This window comes from Giraffa tippelskirchi, chromosome 4 (assembly GCF_054371585.1).
Source record: "Giraffa tippelskirchi isolate mGirTip1 chromosome 4, T2T-mGirTip1v1.2.pri, whole genome shotgun sequence".
Classification (NCBI taxonomy): domain Eukaryota; kingdom Metazoa; phylum Chordata; class Mammalia; order Artiodactyla; family Giraffidae; genus Giraffa; species Giraffa tippelskirchi.
The window spans coordinates 89343708-89365069 of NC_137278.1; the positions used below are offsets into that span (position 1 = coordinate 89343708).

At 37.3% G+C, this 21362-nt stretch overlaps 1 protein-coding gene across 10 annotated transcripts in view; it reads right to left on the reverse strand.

The window, feature by feature from the left end:
* Positions 1 to 21362, reverse strand: part of EXOC6B (exocyst complex component 6B) — a 760794-nt gene that overhangs the window by 140486 nt on the left and 598946 nt on the right. For all 10 annotated transcript variants that reach the window (XM_081482978.1, XM_081482980.1, XM_081482979.1 and 7 more), the window contains one exon: positions 12161 to 12234. In XM_081482978.1, the coding sequence (XP_081339104.1) occupies positions 12161 to 12234 (74 nt within the window). The remainder of the gene's footprint in view (positions 1 to 12160; positions 12235 to 21362) is intronic.

A 21362-nucleotide genomic window follows, 5' to 3' on the forward strand; every position in this document is an offset into this window, starting at 1 on the left:
AAAACTAAAACAAACATGTAGAGGTTACACTTTTTTCCTCAACAATACTTACTGAAGGCCTACCATGTACTAGGAATTGTTCTAGAACTAGAAATAAAGTTGTTTACAAAATGGGCAAAATCTATACCCTCATGAAATCATTTTCAAGTGAAGGGAAAATATATTAAGCAAGATATTAAGGTACATACTAGAAGATAATGAATTCTTCAGACAAAAATAAAACAAGGAAAAGGATAGAGTTTTAATTTGGTTTTGGTTTGGTGGTAGGGTAGCAGGGGTAGCAGGAGAGTGACATTACAATCTTAAATAAAAAAGGCCTCCATGTAAAGGTGAATTTTAAATGACTTGAATAAAGACCTGAAGAGAGAAAGGAGCAAACACTACAAGTATCTGGAAAAGGGCCTTCTTTTCCAAGAAGAGTTGATATCAGGTGCAAAGGCCTTGAGCTGGGCCTGTACCTGACATAGTTGAGAATCAACAAGGAGGCTATCAGAGCAAGAGCCAGGTGAGGAGAAAAGAAGCAGAGATGAGGTCAGACAGTTAAGTGATGTGGGGTGTGTGTGTGTGCGTGTGTGTGTGTGTGTGTGTGTGTGGGCATGAAAATTCTATAGTAGCTTTTAGGTCATTAAAAGGGCTTCCTAGGTGGTGCTAGCGGTAAAAAACCCACCTACCAATGCAGGAGACATAAGAGTTCTTATGATATAAGAGACGTAAGAGTTCTATTCCTGGGTCGGGAAGATCTCCTGGAGGAAGGTACGGCAGCCCACTTTAGTATTCTTGCCTGGAGGATTCTATTGACAGGGGAGCATGGTGGGCTACAGTCCAGAGGGTTGCAAAGAGTCAGACACCACTGGAGCGACTTAACATTAAAAGAATTTAGGCATTTACTTAAAGTGAAATGGGAAATCATCGTAAGGTTTTGGACAGAGGACTGATGTGATCTGACCTCTGTTTTAACTGTTTCGTGCTGGTTGTCATATTCAGAATGATCTGTAGGGGGCAAAGTCACAATCATGGAGACTAGTTAGGAAGTTACTGCAAGAATACAATGAGAAATAATTATTACTTGAATCATGAGAAAAGAAATGATAGTTCTAAATGGCTGGTTTCTGGATATATTTTGAAGGGAGAGAAAACACAGTTTCATGACAGACTGGATGTAGGAGGTGAGAAAAAGAAAGGAGTCAAAGATGACTTCAAGATATCTATTCCTACAAGCAAGACCAGAATTGCCATTAATTGAGGTGAAGAAGAACAGGTTCCTTACAGAAGAAACAGGTTTTTTTGAGGGTGCCATGCTAAGTCGCTCAGTCAAGGCTAACTCTTTGTGACCCTCTGGACTGTAGCCCACCAGGCTCCTCTGTCTGTTGGATTCTCCAGGCAAGAACACTGGAGTGGGTCGCCATGCCCTTCTCCAGGAGATCTTCCTGACCCAGGGATCTAACCTGCATCTCTTACTTCTCCTGCATTGACAGGTGGGTTCTTTACCACTAGTGCCACCTGGGAAGCCTGGTTTTATGGGGCAGGGGTGAGGGAATCAGGAACTTAGTTTTAGGACATTTAAAATTAGGTTATAACATGTTAAGAGTTTTTAAATTATTATATAAGATGAGGATAGTATATTTCTGGCTTGGAGAATAAGGCCATATTTATATTTTCAATGCAATAATCACTTTGATTCACAATTCCTCACTGCCTCAATAGGTATTATTTGTAAACTAGAAGTCATTCTAAAAAAAAGATTTAACATTGTGAATCGGTCTCAGAATTTGGATTGACATTCTGGCCTAATTTTGGAGCTCAGTTAGGGGGGATACATGCATCTCAGAGGGATATAGCAAGGATGAAATGATAGATGGACTCTAAGGGAGCATTTGCATTGAGAAAAAATGACACCCATCTGGGCACAAAAATACAAAGGCATCACCTGATACTTGAACCCAGGTGCTCACTAAGGTTGGAAGAATATGACCAAGTGTTTCATCTAAGAAGTCATCTCCTGTTGAAGTAATAAGAATAATTTACCAGACGAGGAGCTATTCTCTTTCTAGGTAGGCTTCCCTCATGACTCTCACTATAGCAAGTGAAGTTCTTCCTATTTTAGGTCACAGGGGCTACGGGTGACATTCCCTTTCCTTATATTTGGTCCTACCTTCCTCAGGGCTGTGACCTCTGCACTTCATTTAACAGGACTAAAGTAAAGTGAAAATGAAGAGCATGGTGTGGGAGGAAAATAATGAACACTATTTATTTAAGGGAGTTTGAGTACAAATATTATCAGAAATTCAATCTAATTCCATTTACTTCTAAAATGGCACAAAACAATATTAAGTCAATGCATTCAGAAAGCAGTTATGAAAGCATAATACCTCATAGGAACTATGTTACCCACTGGAGCAGGGGAAATTTGAGGATAAATAAAAACAGAGATCCTGCCCTTGGTGAACTCAGAATCTAATGGAGAAGGCAGATGATTAAACAAGTAATTACAAAGGAATTAGTAATGAAGGGACATACAAAATGTCATGGACCCAAAGGGGGAACAATTAAATCTGTCTGAGGAGGTTGGGAAGAATTTATAAAGGAGATGACATTTGAGCCAAGCTGTGAAGGAAGGGAAGGAGTTTGTCACTTTATCAAGAGAGCAGTCTGTGACAGGCAGATGGGGCCTAGAGCTTGTCCAGTTTTTGGAACAGAGAGGTGTAAAGAGTGGTCCTATTAGAGGTTACATGGGAAAAAGACAGGAAAAGGAGACTAGAGAGACAAGCTGGGACCAGACTTGTTTTGCTGGGAGTTTTTCATTTGTTCTCTGAGCAACAGAGCTCTTAGCCCTTATAGGCAAGCAAATGACATAACAATAACTGTATTTTTAAAAAATAGTAGGTAGCAGAATGAAAGAAAAGAAATAAGAAATTTTCAATGGTAGCAGCATAAGACAGGTCAAGAGAAGAAATAACAATAAAATAGTTTCATACTTAACAGAAAGAACCATGAACATAACCACTATCCACTTTTATTCCAAGCCAATCATTACCTCGTCCAATGAAATTAACTGTCTTCTTTCACTATCATTTAATTAATCAGACAGTGAAGGAAAACAGGTTCACACAGATAGATGTAGGAAGCTGGTATTCCAGAGAAAACACAAGAAAAACCACTTTCTCTCTTTTAATGATTTCTATCAGAGGTTATAAGGGAAGGAAAAATTAAATTAACAGCATCATATGGAACTCTATGTACAAAAAAGATCCAGATGAACTGGATGACTCCAACGGTGTGGTAGACATTCTGGAGGGTGAGGTCAAGTGGGCCTTAGGAAGCACTGCTATTAATAAAGCTAGTAGATGCAACAGAATTCCAGTAGAACTATTCGAAACCCTAAAGGATGCTGCCTTCAAGGTGTTGCATGCAATATCCCAGCAAATCTGGAAGACTCCACAGTGGCCACATGACTGGAAAAGGTCAATCCTCATCCCAGTTCCCAAGAAGGGTAGTACTAAAGAATGTGCTAACCATCAAACAACTGCACTCATCTCCCATGCCAGTAAGGTCATGCTTAAAATCTTGCATGCTAGGCTTCAGCATTATGAGAACCAAGAACTTCCAGATGTTCAAGCTGGGTTTAGAAAAGGAAGAGGAACCAGAGATCAAATTGCCAACATTCGCTGGATCATAGTTGACGTTAGGGAATTCCAGAAAAACATCTACCTCTGTTGCATCAACTACACCAAAGCATTTGAGTATGTGGATCATAATAAACTGTGGAAAGCTTTTGAAGAGATGGGAATACCAGACCATCTTACCTGTCTCCTGAGAAATCTGTATGCAGGTCAGGAAGCCACAGTTATAACCCTGAATGGAACAACTGGTTGGTTCAAGATTGAGAAAGGAGTATGACAGGGCTATCTGATGTCACCTTGTTTGTTTAGTCTATACGCTGAGCACATCATGAGAAATGCTGGGCTGGATGAGTTACAAGCTGGAATCAAGATAGACAGGAGAAACATCAACAACCTCAAATATGCAGATGATACCACTCTACTGGGAGAAAGTGAAGAGGAACTAAAGAGCCTCTTGATGAAGGTCAAGGAGGAGAGTGAAAGCCGGTTGAAGACTAAATATTAAAAAATCTAAGATGGCATCTGGACCCATTAATTCATGGCAAATAGAGGGGGAAAAGGTGGAAGTAGTAACAGATTTCCTCTTCTTGGGCTCTAAAATCACTGCAGATGGTGACTGCAGCCATGAAATCAGAAGATGATTGCTTTTTGGCAGGGGAGTTATGACAAAACTAGACAGTGTGTTGAAAAGCAGAGACATTACTCTGCCAACAAAGGTCCATATATTCAAGGCTATGGTCTTCCCAGTGGTCACACAGGGTTGTGAGAGCTGGACCATAAAGAAGGCAGAGCCCTGAAGAATTGATGCCTTCTAACTGTGGTGCTGGAGAAGACTCCCAGGAATCCCTTGGACAGCAGGAGATCAAACCAGTCAATCTTAAGGGAAATCAACCCTGAATACTCACTGGAAGGACTGATGAAGCTGAAACTCCAGTATTTTGGTTATCTGATGTGAACAGCTGACTCATTGGAGAAGTCCCTGATGCTGGGAAAGATTAAGGGCAGAAGGAGAAGAGGGGGTCAGAGGATAAGATGGCTGGATGGCATCACCGATGCTATGGACATGAACTTTGGACACCAACTTCCAAACTTTGGAAGATGGTGAGGGACAAAGAGGCCTGGCGTGCCACAGTCCAAGGGGTTGCAAAGAGTCAGACACAACTGGGTGACTGAAAAACAACAACAATGTAACTCTAATCACACTTGGATTTAGACCAGGGAAGCACACACACTACAAATGCTGTATTGACAAATGGTTAGCAATATACACTCTGAAAAGAATCATACACCTTCCTTTCCCTCTTAACATACATTCACTTTCAGTGATGTTGCTAATTCATTATTGTTCTCTTAAATACAGCTTTGGTGTACCAGTAGCTCCTGAGAACCGCTTTCCTCCCATTGTCTCTCCAAGTCTCTTGTGGTCCCAAGTCACAGAATACCACAGACTATATTAGCAGTAGCTTTTAAAGTAGCCAAACCATTATGACAGAGAACCTGCTACTTGTCTTCACCAGGCCCAAAGCATCACAACTCTGGGAAGAATTTGGTAGGTCTTTTCTGATTGATGTTTAGCTCAGGTGAATACTTGCACCTCAATCTTTAGATAAAATCTCTGGAGCATGTTGCTTTTTTAGCATCCTCTGCAAAATAGAGAAGTCACACCTTAGTTTTTCTAGCCAATAGCAGGCTCATTTGCTCTTTTTACAGTAACACTGGAGATAAGCAATAGTTTGAACATTTTTTATTATTAGCATGGAATTAAATTCCACACACAATTTTAGAGAAACCATAAACAGTGAATCTCAAAAGCACTGGTCACAGAACACTTTTATAAAACTAAGTAAATAAAATAAAATTAAGAAACAAAATCATCTCTTACTGACCCATTAACCAGAAAGACAAGAATCATCACTTCTAAAGGCTCAGCAATAATTCCCTCTTTCAAATGCCTGTAATGCTTGCACAATACTTGTCAATCATATGCTACTTTTTAGAAATATCAGGTTTATCTTTCTTACTAGATTGTAATAAGCTAAAAGCTAAATTGGAGATCCATCAAATCAGATTACAAAAACCTATCACAGGACAGGGCAATGAGAACTGAAAATCAGACAATGGTAAATTCATGCCCTTACTGATGTTCATGGGCGACTCATTTTTTTAATGTGCAGCAAAAAAAAAAAAAACAAACATGGACTAAAAAAATAAGAATACCCTCTTATACCTATTGTGTTAACCAAACACTTAAAATTTATAATTTATAGACTCAATGTTGATGAGGGTGCTGAAAACCTAGTGCTATGAATACACTGCTAGGTGTACTTTAAGTTACTTTGTTATATATACCAGCAATATATTTAAAAGCCATAAAAATGTTTTTATAACTCTTGCATAAAGAAACTACCTTAAGGAAAAATTCAGATTAAAAGAAGTCTTTATGTATGAACACATTATAATTTAAATATATAAAAAAACACTAATAATAAGTTCAAAACTAGTAATGACTAATTAAATGATGAGATACTGAAATTAAAATATGCTTGCTCCTTGGAAGAAAAGCTATGACAGATCTAGACAGTATATTAAAAAGCAAAGACATCACCTTGTCAACCAAGGTCCATATAGTAAAAAATAAGGTTTTTCCAGTAGTCACGTACAGATGTGAGAGGTGAAACATAAAGAAGGCTGAGGACTAAAGAAATGATACTTTTGAATTGTAGTGCTGGAGAAGACTCTTGAGAGTCCCTTCAATATCAAGGAGATCAAACCAGTCAATCCTAAAGCAAATCAATCCTGAATATTCATTGGAAGGACTGGTGCTGAAGCTGAAGCTCCAATACTTTGGCCACCTGATGCGAAGAGCTGACTCACTGGAAAATACCCCGATGCTGGGAAAGATTGAGGGCTGGAGAAGGGGGTGACAGAGGTTGGATGGCATCACTGACTCAACGGACATGGGTTTGAGCAAACTCTGGGAGATGGTGAAGGACAGGGAAGTCTGGCGTGTTGTAGTCCGTGGGGTCATAAAGAGTCAGACACAACTTAGTGACTAAACGACAACAACAAAACTGATCTATTTCTCATAATAAAAGCTCTAAGCAAATTAAGAATTATAAGAAAATTCCTCAACTGATGAGAAGCATAAAAAAACTTACACCTATCATTACATTTAATAGTGTGAGATCAAATATTCTCCCACTAAGATCAGGAATAAGCAAGGACATCTGCTCTCAGCACTTCTACATAGGATTTCCTGGAGGTCCTTAATGGGAATTCTGTTCATTAAACTTGGGAGTAGGCCAAAAAAGACAGAAAGGAAATTTAATAAAAAGACAAAATTTTATTAAACAGGATCAGGATAGGAGGGGAAATAAAAGGGGCAGTTCTACACAATAAGATTCTTGAGTGGTTCTCAGGTTTCCCTACCTGATGTTGGCTAACTTATTGATTTTGCCTATATATCTCTAACAGGTATAATACCAGAATTTGATCAATATCTCCAAAGGAATTTACAATTATTTCTCTTAGGTCCTATAGCTGTTTTTAAGGCATGTTAAGTGCCTGCAATGGAAATGCACTGTGTTTACTTTAGACAGAAGGTTTAGAAATTGGAGAATAACTGGCCTAGAGGGAATGTCACCAACTCAATCTAAAAAAAGCCACAGATATCTTGGGATGGCTTTGCTGTTTAAGAGTTGTTGCCAACAAGCTCCATTCAGGAGATCTAATGCAATGTCACAGTCTAATTCATTCAGCTTTATAAAACTTAAGTATATTGGAAGTAAATAACTGTTGATGCCAAAGAACAGAAAATAAATAGTGTAACATAAATAATAGTGTATGTTCATTGCTAAAGAACATATTCAAGCCTTTCCCTATTGGTCAGACATGGAAGGTGAACAGCTAAAAATTAAATAAATAATGTAATAATTATTAGGGGAAATTAAGATTCTCATAATGAATGGAATAACAGAAATGTGAAATGTTTCAGGGTAGCTTGTAATAAACAGTATTTGATGAGGAGATATGGAACATAAAAAAAGAGGTCCAAGAAGAAGCTGAAGAGTAAAAGCAAAGAATATAGAAGAGAAATTAAGAAAATGGTATTTAAAGAGATGAGCTTAATACTTAAAGGCAGAAAGACAGTTAGATCCTGGTTAACAACAAACACACAGACACATACATACACTTGTACACAAACATGCACACAGATTTTTCCAAATAATACTTAAGCCCAGCTATTCTCAATTTAACTCTCCTCTCGGTTTAACTCTTCACCTTTTCCATGAAAAATTTTATACTGCTCAGGCCTACAAAGACCTCTCTATTTCATGGCCTTTTTTTGTACGTAGAGATTCAATCTTTCTCTGATTGGCATTGTTTATTTTGCATCATTATATAAAAGTCATATTCTAGCTAGACTGTAAGTTGGAATCTATCTCCCTATTCCTTGAATTTGGGCTGGCCCTATCCGTGACCAGCTCTAGCCAACAGAATGCCAAAGAAGTGATATTTCAAGTGCAGGCCTCAAGAGGTTTTCACATTTCCTCTTGCTTTCCTGGAACCCTGCCAGGATGCCATGTGAAGAAGCCTGGCTTGGGCTGTTGGTTAGAGAAAAGTCACAAGGAGCAGAGAAGAGTCAGCTTAGCTAAGGCATCCTGGATCAGGCAGCCTGCAGCCACTCTAGTAGCTCATCTCAAAGTCTGATGAGCTCAGCTGAACCTATCCAGGCTGTAGAAACTTGAGCTAAATAAATGATTCCTGTTTTAAGCCAATATGTTGTGGGGTGATCTGTCATGCAGCAAAAGCTGTTGAAATAACTGAAACATACACAATGGTTTTAGCCTTCCAATGAAATACTTACTCATAGTGTGCCTTATATTAGAATCAAGTATTTGCTGTTCACCTCTTTGCTATTAGAGTCTATTATATCCACTGGGTACTCCCACAACACCTAAGTTGTAATTTGTTCATAGTAGGCACTCAGAGTTTGATAGACTGAAATGAAAACCAACTAAAGTTCAAATTCTGGTGTTCATTGGCATTATTTACTTAAAGTTTAACAACAGAAGAAAATATCAACCATAGTACTGTTTGAGAATCAAATAACTACTGAGGATCTGCTAGTGGCCCTGTGTTGCTACTCTCAATTATGAACCATTAAGGGACAGCAACTATTAGTACCTAGAATATAAATGCTACTTCAAGACAGTTAATAAGTGAGCCCTTAAGCTGACCTTCTCAATCTTTAGGATTAATCCAAATTTTGGATTAATATAGAAATAGCACACATTTGATACATGGATGTGAAATTGTACTGCAATCCTCCTTTCATGAGCTTGGGAATCCAGAAAATATAAAGTGTAAAAGGAGAAGATTTTGATTTGCACTAATTCTCATTAACAGCTGTTTTTCTAAACCCAGAAACCTGACAAATGACTTATGTATGTAAATATGGTTTAATTCTGAAGTGTTTTACAAATGTAAAATATCATGAAATCCTGTGTATTCAGAATGTCATTTCACTTTTTTTTCTTAAGAAGTAGAAAAATCAGAGTAGACAGGATGGCTCAGAAAGGATAAATAGTTTTGCTATCCACATCTAATTTGCTTCCTAATAAAATTCTATGGCTTTCAAATGACACTCTGCTATTATAGTCTGTACAGAGATGATTCATCAAATATTCTATGTTTTGAATATTTTCAAAATTATCATTCAGTTGATAGTCTGAAACACTCTAAAGCAAAAGGACATGAAAATCATGATCAGCATGAATATATTCATAAACCAGTGAGCAAAATAAACTCAATGACAGTAAAAGAACATCCTTGCTGCACTGAATGGGCACAAATCCCCCTTTTCCATGGGTGCATATGTGTATCCTATAACATGCTTTAACTTCAATTTCTTCCTTTAACTTCAGCCATTTCTTTTCAATACTGTTATCTTTGACTTATAAAGAACATAATGGTTAAACCATGTAGTAAGGTGGATAACTGAGTCAAGACATTAAAGGTTTAGACAGGCTAAGTAAATACTTAAATGACTAATTATTAAATAACGATTTAATGATTAAAATCTGGTTTGTTAATAAAATGTCTTAAAAGGAAAACACAGTCCAAACAGAGCAAAACCTTCAGCTGTGGTGTATAAAATCAACCACATAAGAACTAGATATAGAATGGGTAACAATGTCATGTGTGAAAAAGATTCAATTACTAGCAGATGGAAGCTCCATAAATCAGGATACATTTACATGATTTTTAAGATCAGCACTCAGCGTAGCCCCCAAATTCTGTAACTCTATTTGAGGATTCCAAAGAGTACAGGCAAAAGGACATATATTAAAGGACACCTAATCATGTCTTATTTGAAAACATACTTCCAGGCTTTCTATTCATAATCTGAACATCTCTTATAGTTCATAAGCTGCTCCCTTTAAAAACAATGCTCACTTTAATTAATTTATAAGAATGACTAACATGAACTACAGAGAGATATGCATTTTCAGCATGGGATGCGGAAAGATCATTTTTGTCACATTGATTTAACCTACCTGAGGCCTGCTAATAATGAGCTAGGGAAGTTTCTCATATGATCTAAGAAGAATTTAAGCTGCCTTAATAGAGACCGACATAAATAGAAATTAAGTGACAGATTCAATAGGAAGAGGCATACTCTTTCATGATTCAGTGAGTTTCAGAGTTTTTTCTACTACTAAAAATTTCATGCAAGGAACTCAGAACAAAAATGTAATAGAAAATAGGAACTTAAGCATAAACAACAGTGCTCACTGAGAACTCACAAGTATTTCAGCATTCATCCCGGCTCAGATCCACCTTATTTTGGCTGTGCTTTCTAACTTACTCCTTTAGTTAACATTTTCTGTGAACACTAGTTACTTTCCATAGGGACCAAAACCACAAACTTGAGAGAATGACCACACTTCCTTTTCATGAACAGTGAGAAGAGAAAGTTTTTTCCTTGGATGTGTTTTTCCAATGAAATTCAATTTCTGCTTTCCAAGAAAAGCCAATTGGCTCAGAAGTCTCTGAGAAGAAACAGTGCGGTGATAGTCAAACAGATACCATACCACAAAACTCCAAAGCAAAATCCCAATCTTTCAGCCTTAACATCAGTCAAGGGGTTAAAACCTGAACACCTCAGTTGAGTTGCTGAATCCACAGGTGGAAGGTCTAAAGGGTAGAAAGAGATACTCAGCTCCATTTGGGACCATGCTGAGAAAGCCTTTATGTTTAAGAGAACCCCCACCTCAACTCCTAAATATTAAGTTGACACACGTTTCTGGGATGCAGCCTGAATCCTCAAACTTTGGCGGGTCTATAGAGGCACAATTTTCTGTTTTCTGCTTAACGGGGCTTTCCAGAATTGTCATCAGATGACAGATTACACCACCCATCCACAAGGATTTAGGGGTAGCTCAGGCCATCCATTATGGGTTAAAAGCTGTTCTAGCATGAATCGAGTCACAGTGGTAAGGAGACTACCAATACAAGGGGTCCTACAGCTTTAAGAAATACCCTGGGCATCTAAAAGTTCTCAGAATGCAAACTTTGTCAGCTCTGAAAACAAGAGGCACTGCATCATTATGGCAGGAGAAACAAAGCCAGCACCCTTTTAAAAACAGACAAAAAAAAAAAGATTGTTTTAATAGGAGAGAAGCATCAGTCATTGATTCTTACTTCATTCACACTTTCTATCCAACCCCATCCATCTTCAGAGTAAAGAGATGACAGAGCCCAGTTAACTCTCTCCCTCTTTCTGCCCCCACCCATACTGCTCCTCTGTACCAAATTCACCAAGACCCACCAACCCACCCTTTTCAATCTGCAAGCAACAGCTCTATAGAATGACTCTGTTTGATGGGCCTGCAAACCTCAAGTATACCTAAGTACCAGCTTTCACCACACTACTTTAGTAGGGTTACCTGTCAGGTTATCATGACTGGTCAGGTGCTTTACTAATCATCTAAAATGACCACTCAGTCACTCATGGCTGACCACATTCTACAAAGGTGGGGATGAGAAGACTTAAGGGAACAGAAAAAAAAAAGTCAACAAACCAAACCAACAATCCAGAATGTAAAATATTTCATTTTTATTAACTGTTACTGCCCTCATTATCTGCAAACAAAAGTTCTCTAAGCAGGCAGTCTCTGCACTGGTGCACCTGCTTAGCATCAGTTTGCCGAGTTATCTTTTCTGCTGTGTCTGCAAAAGCCAACTATAGCACAATGGGTCACATCACTTGAGGGTCACTTGAGTCCCGCTACATTCTGGGGCCCTCCTTCCACCTCCTCCCCTTCCTTCCATCCACAAAACCTTTAACTCCACCATAGCTAAGGATCCCAGATAGCTAAATAAAAGAGGTGGCCTCAAACACAGGGAAAAGCCCTTAGGTCTCCAGTGTGAATCGCCAATGCCAATGCCCCTCCCCTCTCCTTTTCCTTAAGACCTGATGGTCTTCAGTCACACATCTTAAAAGAAAAACAAAAAACAAAAACACAAAGACTTACTTGTCTCAAGTCGATGAAGGCCAACTGCAGCGTGTCCTCCTGGAACCCAGGCACCGGGCCGGATCTGGCAAACTCTGTGGGAAAGAAAAGAGGATAAAAAGCGCCTTTAACTAACCATGGACAGGGAGATTGGCAGACGGATGACAGGGAAGACAAGAGAGGCTGGGGGAGAGGAGGACCAAGCTTCTAAGGAGTCATGTCTCTCTCCCTTCAGCTTCTTTGTTTGCCCTTCAAAATTCGTGTCATCAAAACACCATTAATTCCAGCATCCTGACAGCAAGGAAACTGTACTAATTCGACCTGAAATTTATTCCCATGAGCCGCGCTGGGCTTCAGAGTATTTGTTTTGTGAATGGACAAACAACTTGCAAAGGAGGAGGGAGTGGGGGAGAGAAAAAAGTTTTTCCTCTCAACACAATAAAATCTTCAGCTGTGAAACTCTTTTCAGTTCCGAAAGCTATTTATATTTTAGATCGCTGAAGGAATTTTCTAATTTCACGCCTGTCACCTCATTCCCCAAGCATTTATCAAAAAATATTCCCTGCCACATCATTAATTATTCCCTCACTGATTATTTGTATTATCTCATGAGTGCATTATTGCCAACCCACACACAGACACACAAACACACACACCAGCAGCAGAGGCTGCCCCAATCCAGTGCTTGGCTCTCCAGTAAGAGTACTGCAGATATGAAAAGACCATCTAAATAAACATCACTGCATAAACTTAGGAAATATTTGTATATGTCCATCCTCCTAGTGTATTCTTTATTCTTGACTTCTACTTCTATTCCACTCTCAAAAATGATTTTTCTCTCCTACTCCAACTGAGTCTTAGGTCAAAGAGACACATGAACGCTATTTGCAATTTACAGTAGCGCCTTGGGTACATGCTTAGTTTATGACTCTGGCTTCTACATCATTAAGAAGAAGGTAACTGCACAGGACTATAGGGAAATATACTAGTTAACAGTTAAGAATGTCAAGTTTTATTGTCCCGAAGCCCTCCTTATTATGAAATTGAAAGGTCTTGTTTAAGCCCCTATATACAGACAAAACAGACACAGAGAAAATTCAAAAGCCGTACAGTTACTATCCCTTGAATTCTCTCTGTGAAGTCAAACAAAGCAAGAGAAACACTTAACATCAATCTACTATTTACCCCCAAAACAACTCAAATATCTGCTCAAAACAAATATGAAAAGGGATGTTTTCCTTTTGATTATATTTTTCTCCAGGAATGAATTTAAGAAATTACAGGAAGTTGATATCATATATTCTTTTGAAATTAAATAAAATCTACCAAGATATTTGCATATATGTCTGGAAAATTCCTCCAAACAACTAGTAACTGGATAGCTTCAAATGATGATTTATGAACAATGACAGGTATTTCTGTTCTTTAAAAATATTTTCCATCTAGGAAATGTCTAATGGGTTTTGATAAATTCCTTGCCCTACTTTAAAAAATAATGTTAACAAGTTGCAGGGAATACAAAAACATTACATGAAATAAAATTTAAACCAATTTATTACACTAATTATATAGAGCACAAATGTGAAATAAGAAAAAAAACATTCTTATCCTGGAGTTTTCACAAAATAGTCTTGTTTTAGAGATTTCAAATAAAAATAACTCGAATGGAAGGAGATAAACTATATAGAATGATAGCACACTAAGTTTTTATTTACTTTGCAAAGAAAATTTATATGCCATTTATAAATTAATTCCATCATACGTATAGCCCAAATAATTAAAGTTTTAAAAGGGTAAAGTTCTAAACCTGTATAAATACATGATGAGAGACATGTTAATAAAAGCTTAAATAATCCATCCTTCATATCTTACAATAGCAATCATCTGTGACAACCTTGTATACAACAGCTGCTCAATCACATGTATAACTTTTCTCATACTATGCTCCTATAGAAAGCAGCTCTTTGAGTCATAGCCACAGTCACTCTTTTTGACAGCCTTGATGGTCAGACGGTCAGCTTAAATAAGCTTCCTATGTCTGACAATCTCATCCAAGGTTGGTAGATTATCATTGTTGCTCCCATATGACATATGCCTTATGCTGCATCATTTGAAGTACTGAAGTCTCTTCTGTCAGTAGGAACTCCATAAGTCAGGATGCAGCAACTGTCAAGGTGTTCTGCTGACCTACACGTGTTCAGTTCAACAGGACTGCCCTGTGATACATGGGTTGAATGCTTGAGAGCTGGCTATACATTCTTGAATCTCGTTATTGGGCATGCTCCCTGGGGCTGACATGATGCTGATGAAACCACTCAGGTATCTGGATCTGATACATATTTAGTCAGTCACACTTTATAGATCTCATTTTATGACACACTGCATTTTCCAGGTTCCCAGAGGACACAGTGGCCTTTTAGATTTGATTTTAATTTTATAAATCAGAGAATGACAACTGCATCAGGTGAAACAAAGTGAAGAGATTAACTTTCTTGCATAGCTTATAGAAATATTAAATACTATATATTCAACTTCATATTAATATTTTCTCATTATTTGATGAATGTGATTCTTATCCTCTCGTGTAGACAGTAAAATTCTTAGGGGTAAGGCCCATATCACAGAACATAGCAAAGTGTTCAAAATAGTAGATGTCGAACAAATACCTATACTTTACAGAAATAACAAGATTAATTAATTACACATATTCTTTACTGTCAGTGAAACTCTTTGGATTGCAATAGTAAGGTGTCCTTAACATGAGTATCAATAAGTATAGGAATATATAAGCTTCCTAAAATAAGGTGCACAATGATTGAGGGGATGGGCTCTGGGGTTTTAAAAATCAGAGTTTGAGTTCCATTTACTAGCTCTATGGATATGTGCAAACTACTTAATCTCCTAAAAGGTTCAATATTTTTATCTCAAAAATGAGGGTGGCAGTATATTCCTTATACTGCTGCTATGAAGGTTAAATGAAATAACATGTAAAGCAACTGGCAGAGTGCCTGGCATATCATAATTGATTATCATTACAACTAGTTTTTTGTGGGAATATGCGTTTCCCTGTGAAGAAGGTGGGTATCTTTTACTGAATTCTCAGAGGGAGGGTGACCAAACAAATGTAAAGAAACACTGTTTTATATCCAGGACAAAACGTTAGAAGAAAATTCAGCTACCATTCAGCTGTAAGTTAGTGGGTTGGTATTGAAATTTATAGGCAAATATTTAAGTGATTTACTTTAAGGAGGCTGATATGACTAATTACTAGTGTATAAGCCACAGCACAGGAATTTTTACTCATTTATTTAGAAATCAATAAATATATTAAGCAGATCTCCTATAATTTTGTGACTCAATATTTTCTTTAAAACATGACTGTTCCTGTAGAGTCAATTTTTTACATACATGAAAAATGTTAATAGCATAAGAGTGTGAATATTTTTAAATTAAAATTTGTATTAATCTTCAACTATGTAAAATACCATAACAGTAAAACACATGACAGTAAGCATTCATTTCATAATGTTAACTCAGGTTGTTAAAGAGAGAAAGATTACAAGGGGTTTTAGTCTCCTTTACATTTTATAAACTTTAAAAATGAGTACAGACCACTTTTATAACCAGAGAAAAGGAAACAGAAGAACACATACATCCCCAAATTATTCAGTGCTATCTTCTCTAGTAACAAGAGCTATAACCTGCTCAAGATTTAGCATTACAGGCAATTGGGATTGACCTGCACACCCATATACTCACGAGGCTGCTTAATAGAGAGGAGAACAACTACACATGGAAAGGGTACAAGAAGCCCCCAGTCCATTGAAACATGTACAAATTGACTCTATGAAAATACAGAAGCTTTCCTTTAGAATCATGAATGAAAAGGAGTACATGTCTGTACTAGTGGCCAAGTAGAACCAATGGATGTATGGGGGACAGTGAAGAAGCCTCTTTCTGGACTTGTCTCTGCATTCCAAGATCTTTAGTAGGTTTTCAGTCTCTAAGAGGCTTAAGCCAGTGCCAGAGTTCCCCAAGGCTGGAGTTCTGCAGAATGGTGCCAGCCTTATAAGAATATCAAGGTGCTTGTTCCACTCCATGGAGAAGCAAATCCTACCTTTGACTATCTTATGTTATCTGGGGACTGAATCAAGGTTCTAATGAGGCTGGCAGGAAAGCTTCCTCTTGAAAAATCTGTTCAGGTTATTGGAGCTTCTGGCCACTACCAAGCCATCCTTTTGAGAGCTTGGTTCACCCCAGTTCCTTTTCACTGCCCTTAATCACAGTACGGTCTCTCAAAAGTTGAAACTGCTATCAAAGCCTGACTCTCAAATCCAATTTGCAAATATGAAAAATATTTTAATGAAATAAATATTTCATTAAAAAAATTAAAGGGAGGTATACAAAATTATAGGAAAGAAGGCATACTATTAAGTGAAGGTATAAAGGGAAAGAAAATCACACACAAAAAACCTCTCACTTTTACTTAACAAATATCCAACATTTTTTCACATTCTCATACACACTTAAATTTATGAGGTGTGACAATATTTTTAAATCAATATTAATTTCTCAGAAATATCCAACAGATTTACAATTCTAACAATCCTTCATATTTCACTGAAATAAAAATTACCAAGGTAGAAAATAGAGGAATTCAACTAATTTCAAAATGCCTTCTAGACTTCTTGAAGGCTTTTCTTAAAATGAACTACCACTTAAGAGAGGGGACGAAAAAATGTTTAAATAAACTTTAAAATTACTTGGTACATTCACATTTCGCTGAGGAAAACAAAATATACATTTGATAAAGAGCATAGAACCCTAATTTTAAAAAAAGAATAGAACCCTAATTAGAAAAAATGGGACAGTCACAGTTAGAAGAGGCTTTGAGGAGTCAAAATGACTGCCTTATAGCCAGAGAACAGTACTGTAGTTTTTCAGAGTTCAAGGCCTTGAGAGAGTAAAGGAAAGTGAATTAAACTCAGAAAGGTTAAACCTTAAGTGATTATAGGTGAAGTTGGCTGGTGGGGACCTGGAAAAGCTTGACTTATATGTCTCCTTTTTTCCCTTCTCTTGCTTGAAGGGTTCCCAGGATACAGCACTTTTAAGTTTTGTTTTTTTTGGGGGGGGTCTTCATGCATTGCTCTTTTATTTATTTATTTTTTCCATTTCTTTTAAAAATTAGTTTATTTTCTATTTTTTAACTTTACATATTGTATTTGTTTTGCCATATATTGACATGAATCCACCATGGGTGTACATGTTTTCCCGTTCCAGAACCCCCCTTCCACCTCCCTCCCCATCCCATCCCTCTGGGTCATCCACCAGTATGGATAAAAAAATGTTGCCTGCCATTTCAGTAAACAAGAATGTTGCCTGCCATTATGGTAAAAATCACATGTTGTCCACCATCAAGCCATCAACCATTGCAGCTATCCTAGACAGTATGCCCTGAAGGGATTTCTGGATGGAGAAAAACAGGATACTGGCCCAAGATAGTTAAGATACATATCAAAGGAATAAATTCTATGAGTCAGACTTTTGCATCTTTCCACTTATAGACAAGAACCAAAATCATTAATTTGAGATGTCTGCCTTCTGTGATTAGCTGTAATCTACTGATGTTAGACTCTATGTTTTCTTTTTTTTCAGCAAAAATTCCTATATATTCAGGCTCCTCCCTTACCTTTTTCGAAGAGTTTTATCTGAGAGGTGTCTCCCAGGCTTTAGTTCTCAGTAGTCAAAGCTATGGTTTTTCCAGTAGTTGTGTATAGATGTGAGAGTTGGATCATAAAGAAAGTTGAACGCTAAAGAATTGATGCTTTCAAACTGTGGTGCTAGATAGGATTCTTGAGAGACCCTTGGACTGCAAGGAGATCAAACCACTCAATCCTAAAGGAATCTACCCTGAATATTCATTGGAAGGCTGATGCTGAAGCTGAAGCTCCGATACTTTGGCCACCTGACGCGAAGAACTGACTCACTGGAAAAGACCCTGATGGTGGGAAAGATTGAAGGCAAAAGGAGAAGGAGGTGGCAGAGGATGAGATGGTTAGATAGCATCACCAAATCAATGGACATGAGTTTGGAGAGACTCCAAGAGAGAGGGGCAGGGAAGCCTGGTATGCTGCAATCCATGGGGTTGCAAAGAGTCGGACACAACTTAGCAACCAAACAACAACAAGGTCACCAAATAAAACATAGCTCCCCCCACCAAAAAAAGGCTGCCTTAGTCTGTAATCTGTATATCCAGACAGGACATTTGAGAACTTATCAAAAGCAAGTTGTGGGAAACAGAATATAAAAGAAATTCTTCTGAATCTTTGCAAATTGCTTGTAAAACAAGAATAATTTTCAAAGGAAGATGAGCAAGGTAAAATTTATTTCAAAAAATCAAAGCTAGTACAATATCCGGGAAGTAGGTAAAATAGCAATTCTTGGAGGAAAAGCTAATTTGTTCAAATAAGAGAAAATTGAAAAGGCAGTGGGCAAAATTTTAACCAGAAATTCCTGGTTAGCATAATATACTATTGCTTTCAGTGAAGTTCCAAGTTAGACAGTGGACAAGATAGCATCACCAGCCTCCACTGAACAGATTAGGGTTTTGTTTTTGGCCAAAATGTCAGGTGAGAAAGGAAAATCGGTATCCTGGAGCTCAAACTATGTTGGGTACTTGTTTATATCTTGAGATCAGGTCAGGTCGCATGTGGTTTTTATGGGATTAAAACAAATAAGAGCTGCTGTTGCTGTATTAATATAACGGTTTCCTGGTATCTGGGTCCCTGGGGCAACAGATAAGGAGTGTGCTAGACTATGAAGTGTAGCTCTGGGGAAGTTAAAGCCTTCTTGCATCACTTCACAGTGGTTCCACTAAGCTAATTACAGAGAAGAGTTGATGGACTCCACAGGGACTCCACTCAAGGCCCTGATGGTCAGAGAAAGGTAGGCCAGAACATAAGGAAGTTAAGCACAAATTAGAGAGCTCTCAAGGAGATGGAAAAAGGAAGGGAGGACTGGAGGTGGGGGTGGGAGTGGGGAGGGCAAAGTTCCTTGAAGATTCAGCTGACTATACTTGTATAAGTGTGTTTGTATGAACATGTGATTATAAAAAAAGTCACCTTTAATTACATAGAGTATAATCTTGTGACATAGATTTTTCTCTGCTTTCATATATTTTAAACTCACTAGACCTTCTGCCTTAAGAAGGGCAGAGTAAAGTATAATCTAACCTATTCTGAGTTTCTGTGTGAGAAATACAATTAAAACTGATAATAATAGAGTCTGATAGCAAATGCCAAAGCAGCACTCTAAATAGATTTATAAATTGTTTTCAAAGTTTAATTCTCCTAGCTCCTTCTGCTTTAAAAGACAATTGAAAACTAGGACAGATAAATATAGGTTTTTAACTAATAAGAGATTAATCCACTATAAGAGAGAAAATGGCCACAAGCATGAAGGAACTTTCATGATGCTGCTGAGTAAATAAGCCAGTCTCCATGTGTCTGTCCCTTATACTGTACCACTGAAAGGAAATGAGGGTTCAGACACTGGCAGAGACTGGTGTCAGTGACAGAATACATTCCCCTGAGACAGCTGTCTTACGTGGAATAAACCTAGGAAACTGGAGAAGTTGATTTTTATGCCTTACTAACATCTCTAACATATAAGAAGAATCTGTAAACAGTTTAATGAAATTAATTGGTTGATTTCTAGCAAAGTAAACTAGAAAATAATTTTATTCAAGATTTAAAAGAAGGAGATGACATAAATTCCTGCCATGTCATGGAGTCCAGGTGCCACTGGGTGCTTTTATAGAAATAAAGTGGCGTTGTTTAAGGAAACAGTATTCTAAATGGTGGATAAGACCACATTAGATGTATTCACCAAATTAAACAGAGTATCTTTTGCATTGCAGAGGAAGAAGGTTAAGGAAAGCCAAGACCCATAACAAGTGGCAGAACAATGTCATGCCACATGGCATTGGACGTTCCCTTAATATTCCATAAATAATTGCCAAAAACATAGCACAGAATGTCCTAGGACTTGAGTTTACAACCAAGAATCCTAAAGCTGAAAGGAGCATTTGTAATTGCTAAGGATTTTTACAGATGAAAAAATTAAAACCAAAAAAAGTAAGTTGGTGAACCAGTTAAAACCTAATCCCTCTATTATTCTAATATGCATCCCTGACCTATAATGTCTGAAAGCAAATATTTACTTTACATATTCCTTTTATATATATGCATATATATGTTTGTATATCTTTTTCATTTCAATAACAATGAAGTCATAAAAATATACAGATCTGTGTAAAATCACAATTTTCCTCTGAAGTTCTGCAATTTTGTAAAATAAAGGCCAATTTCATAATAGGTTTTTTAATACTATAGTGAAAAGAAGCCTCTGCCAATTAGCAAACAGCAGTGCTTCTGTGCATAATCTTAAAGAAAGCTGAGAACATGCAATGAAAGGTGTGGGTTTCCTGAGAGAGGAGAAAGACTGGTGTTCTAAAGTAGTAACTTTGTATTCTTGATATTTTTACTATGCTTTCAAGGACTTAATCTTATCTATGTGTTTGTTCAGCACTGATCATTCTGTTGTATGGACACAAGACAGAATTAAGTTTACCTGAAATTTTACATTGAGAAGGATTCTGTAGGCATTTAACATAATGGTGAAAAATTCTCTAGAAAAGCACTGTCCAAATAGAAACAAGAGCTACAAGTGTAATTTTAGAATTTTTAGTAGATATACACTTAAGAAAATAAAAATCAATTAAAAATTAATAATAGCATATCTTATTTTACTTAATATATCTAAAATATTTTAATTTCAACATAAAATTATCATTTTAAAAATTATTCATGAGGTTTTTTTTGAAATCCATGATGTGTTCTTCACTTAGAGTACAACTCATATTTGAGCTGTGTGTCAAATGCTCTAATAGCCACTTGTGGCTGGTAACTATAGTTTTGGACAGCACAGCTTCAGATGATGTTGACTGTAAAGAATGAAAGCTAAAATGAAATGTGCAAAGAATGATTTCAGACTTTGAAATGACAAGGAAAGAGCACTCTCCAAATTCACAGCAATATGAATTGTTTCTACATTGACTATGAAATTAGGATTGAAACAAATGTTCCTGATACTACATAATGGCTTCTCTTCAGCTCATATTTTAAAAATATGCCACCCTCTGAGGCAGCTCTATACTTTGTAT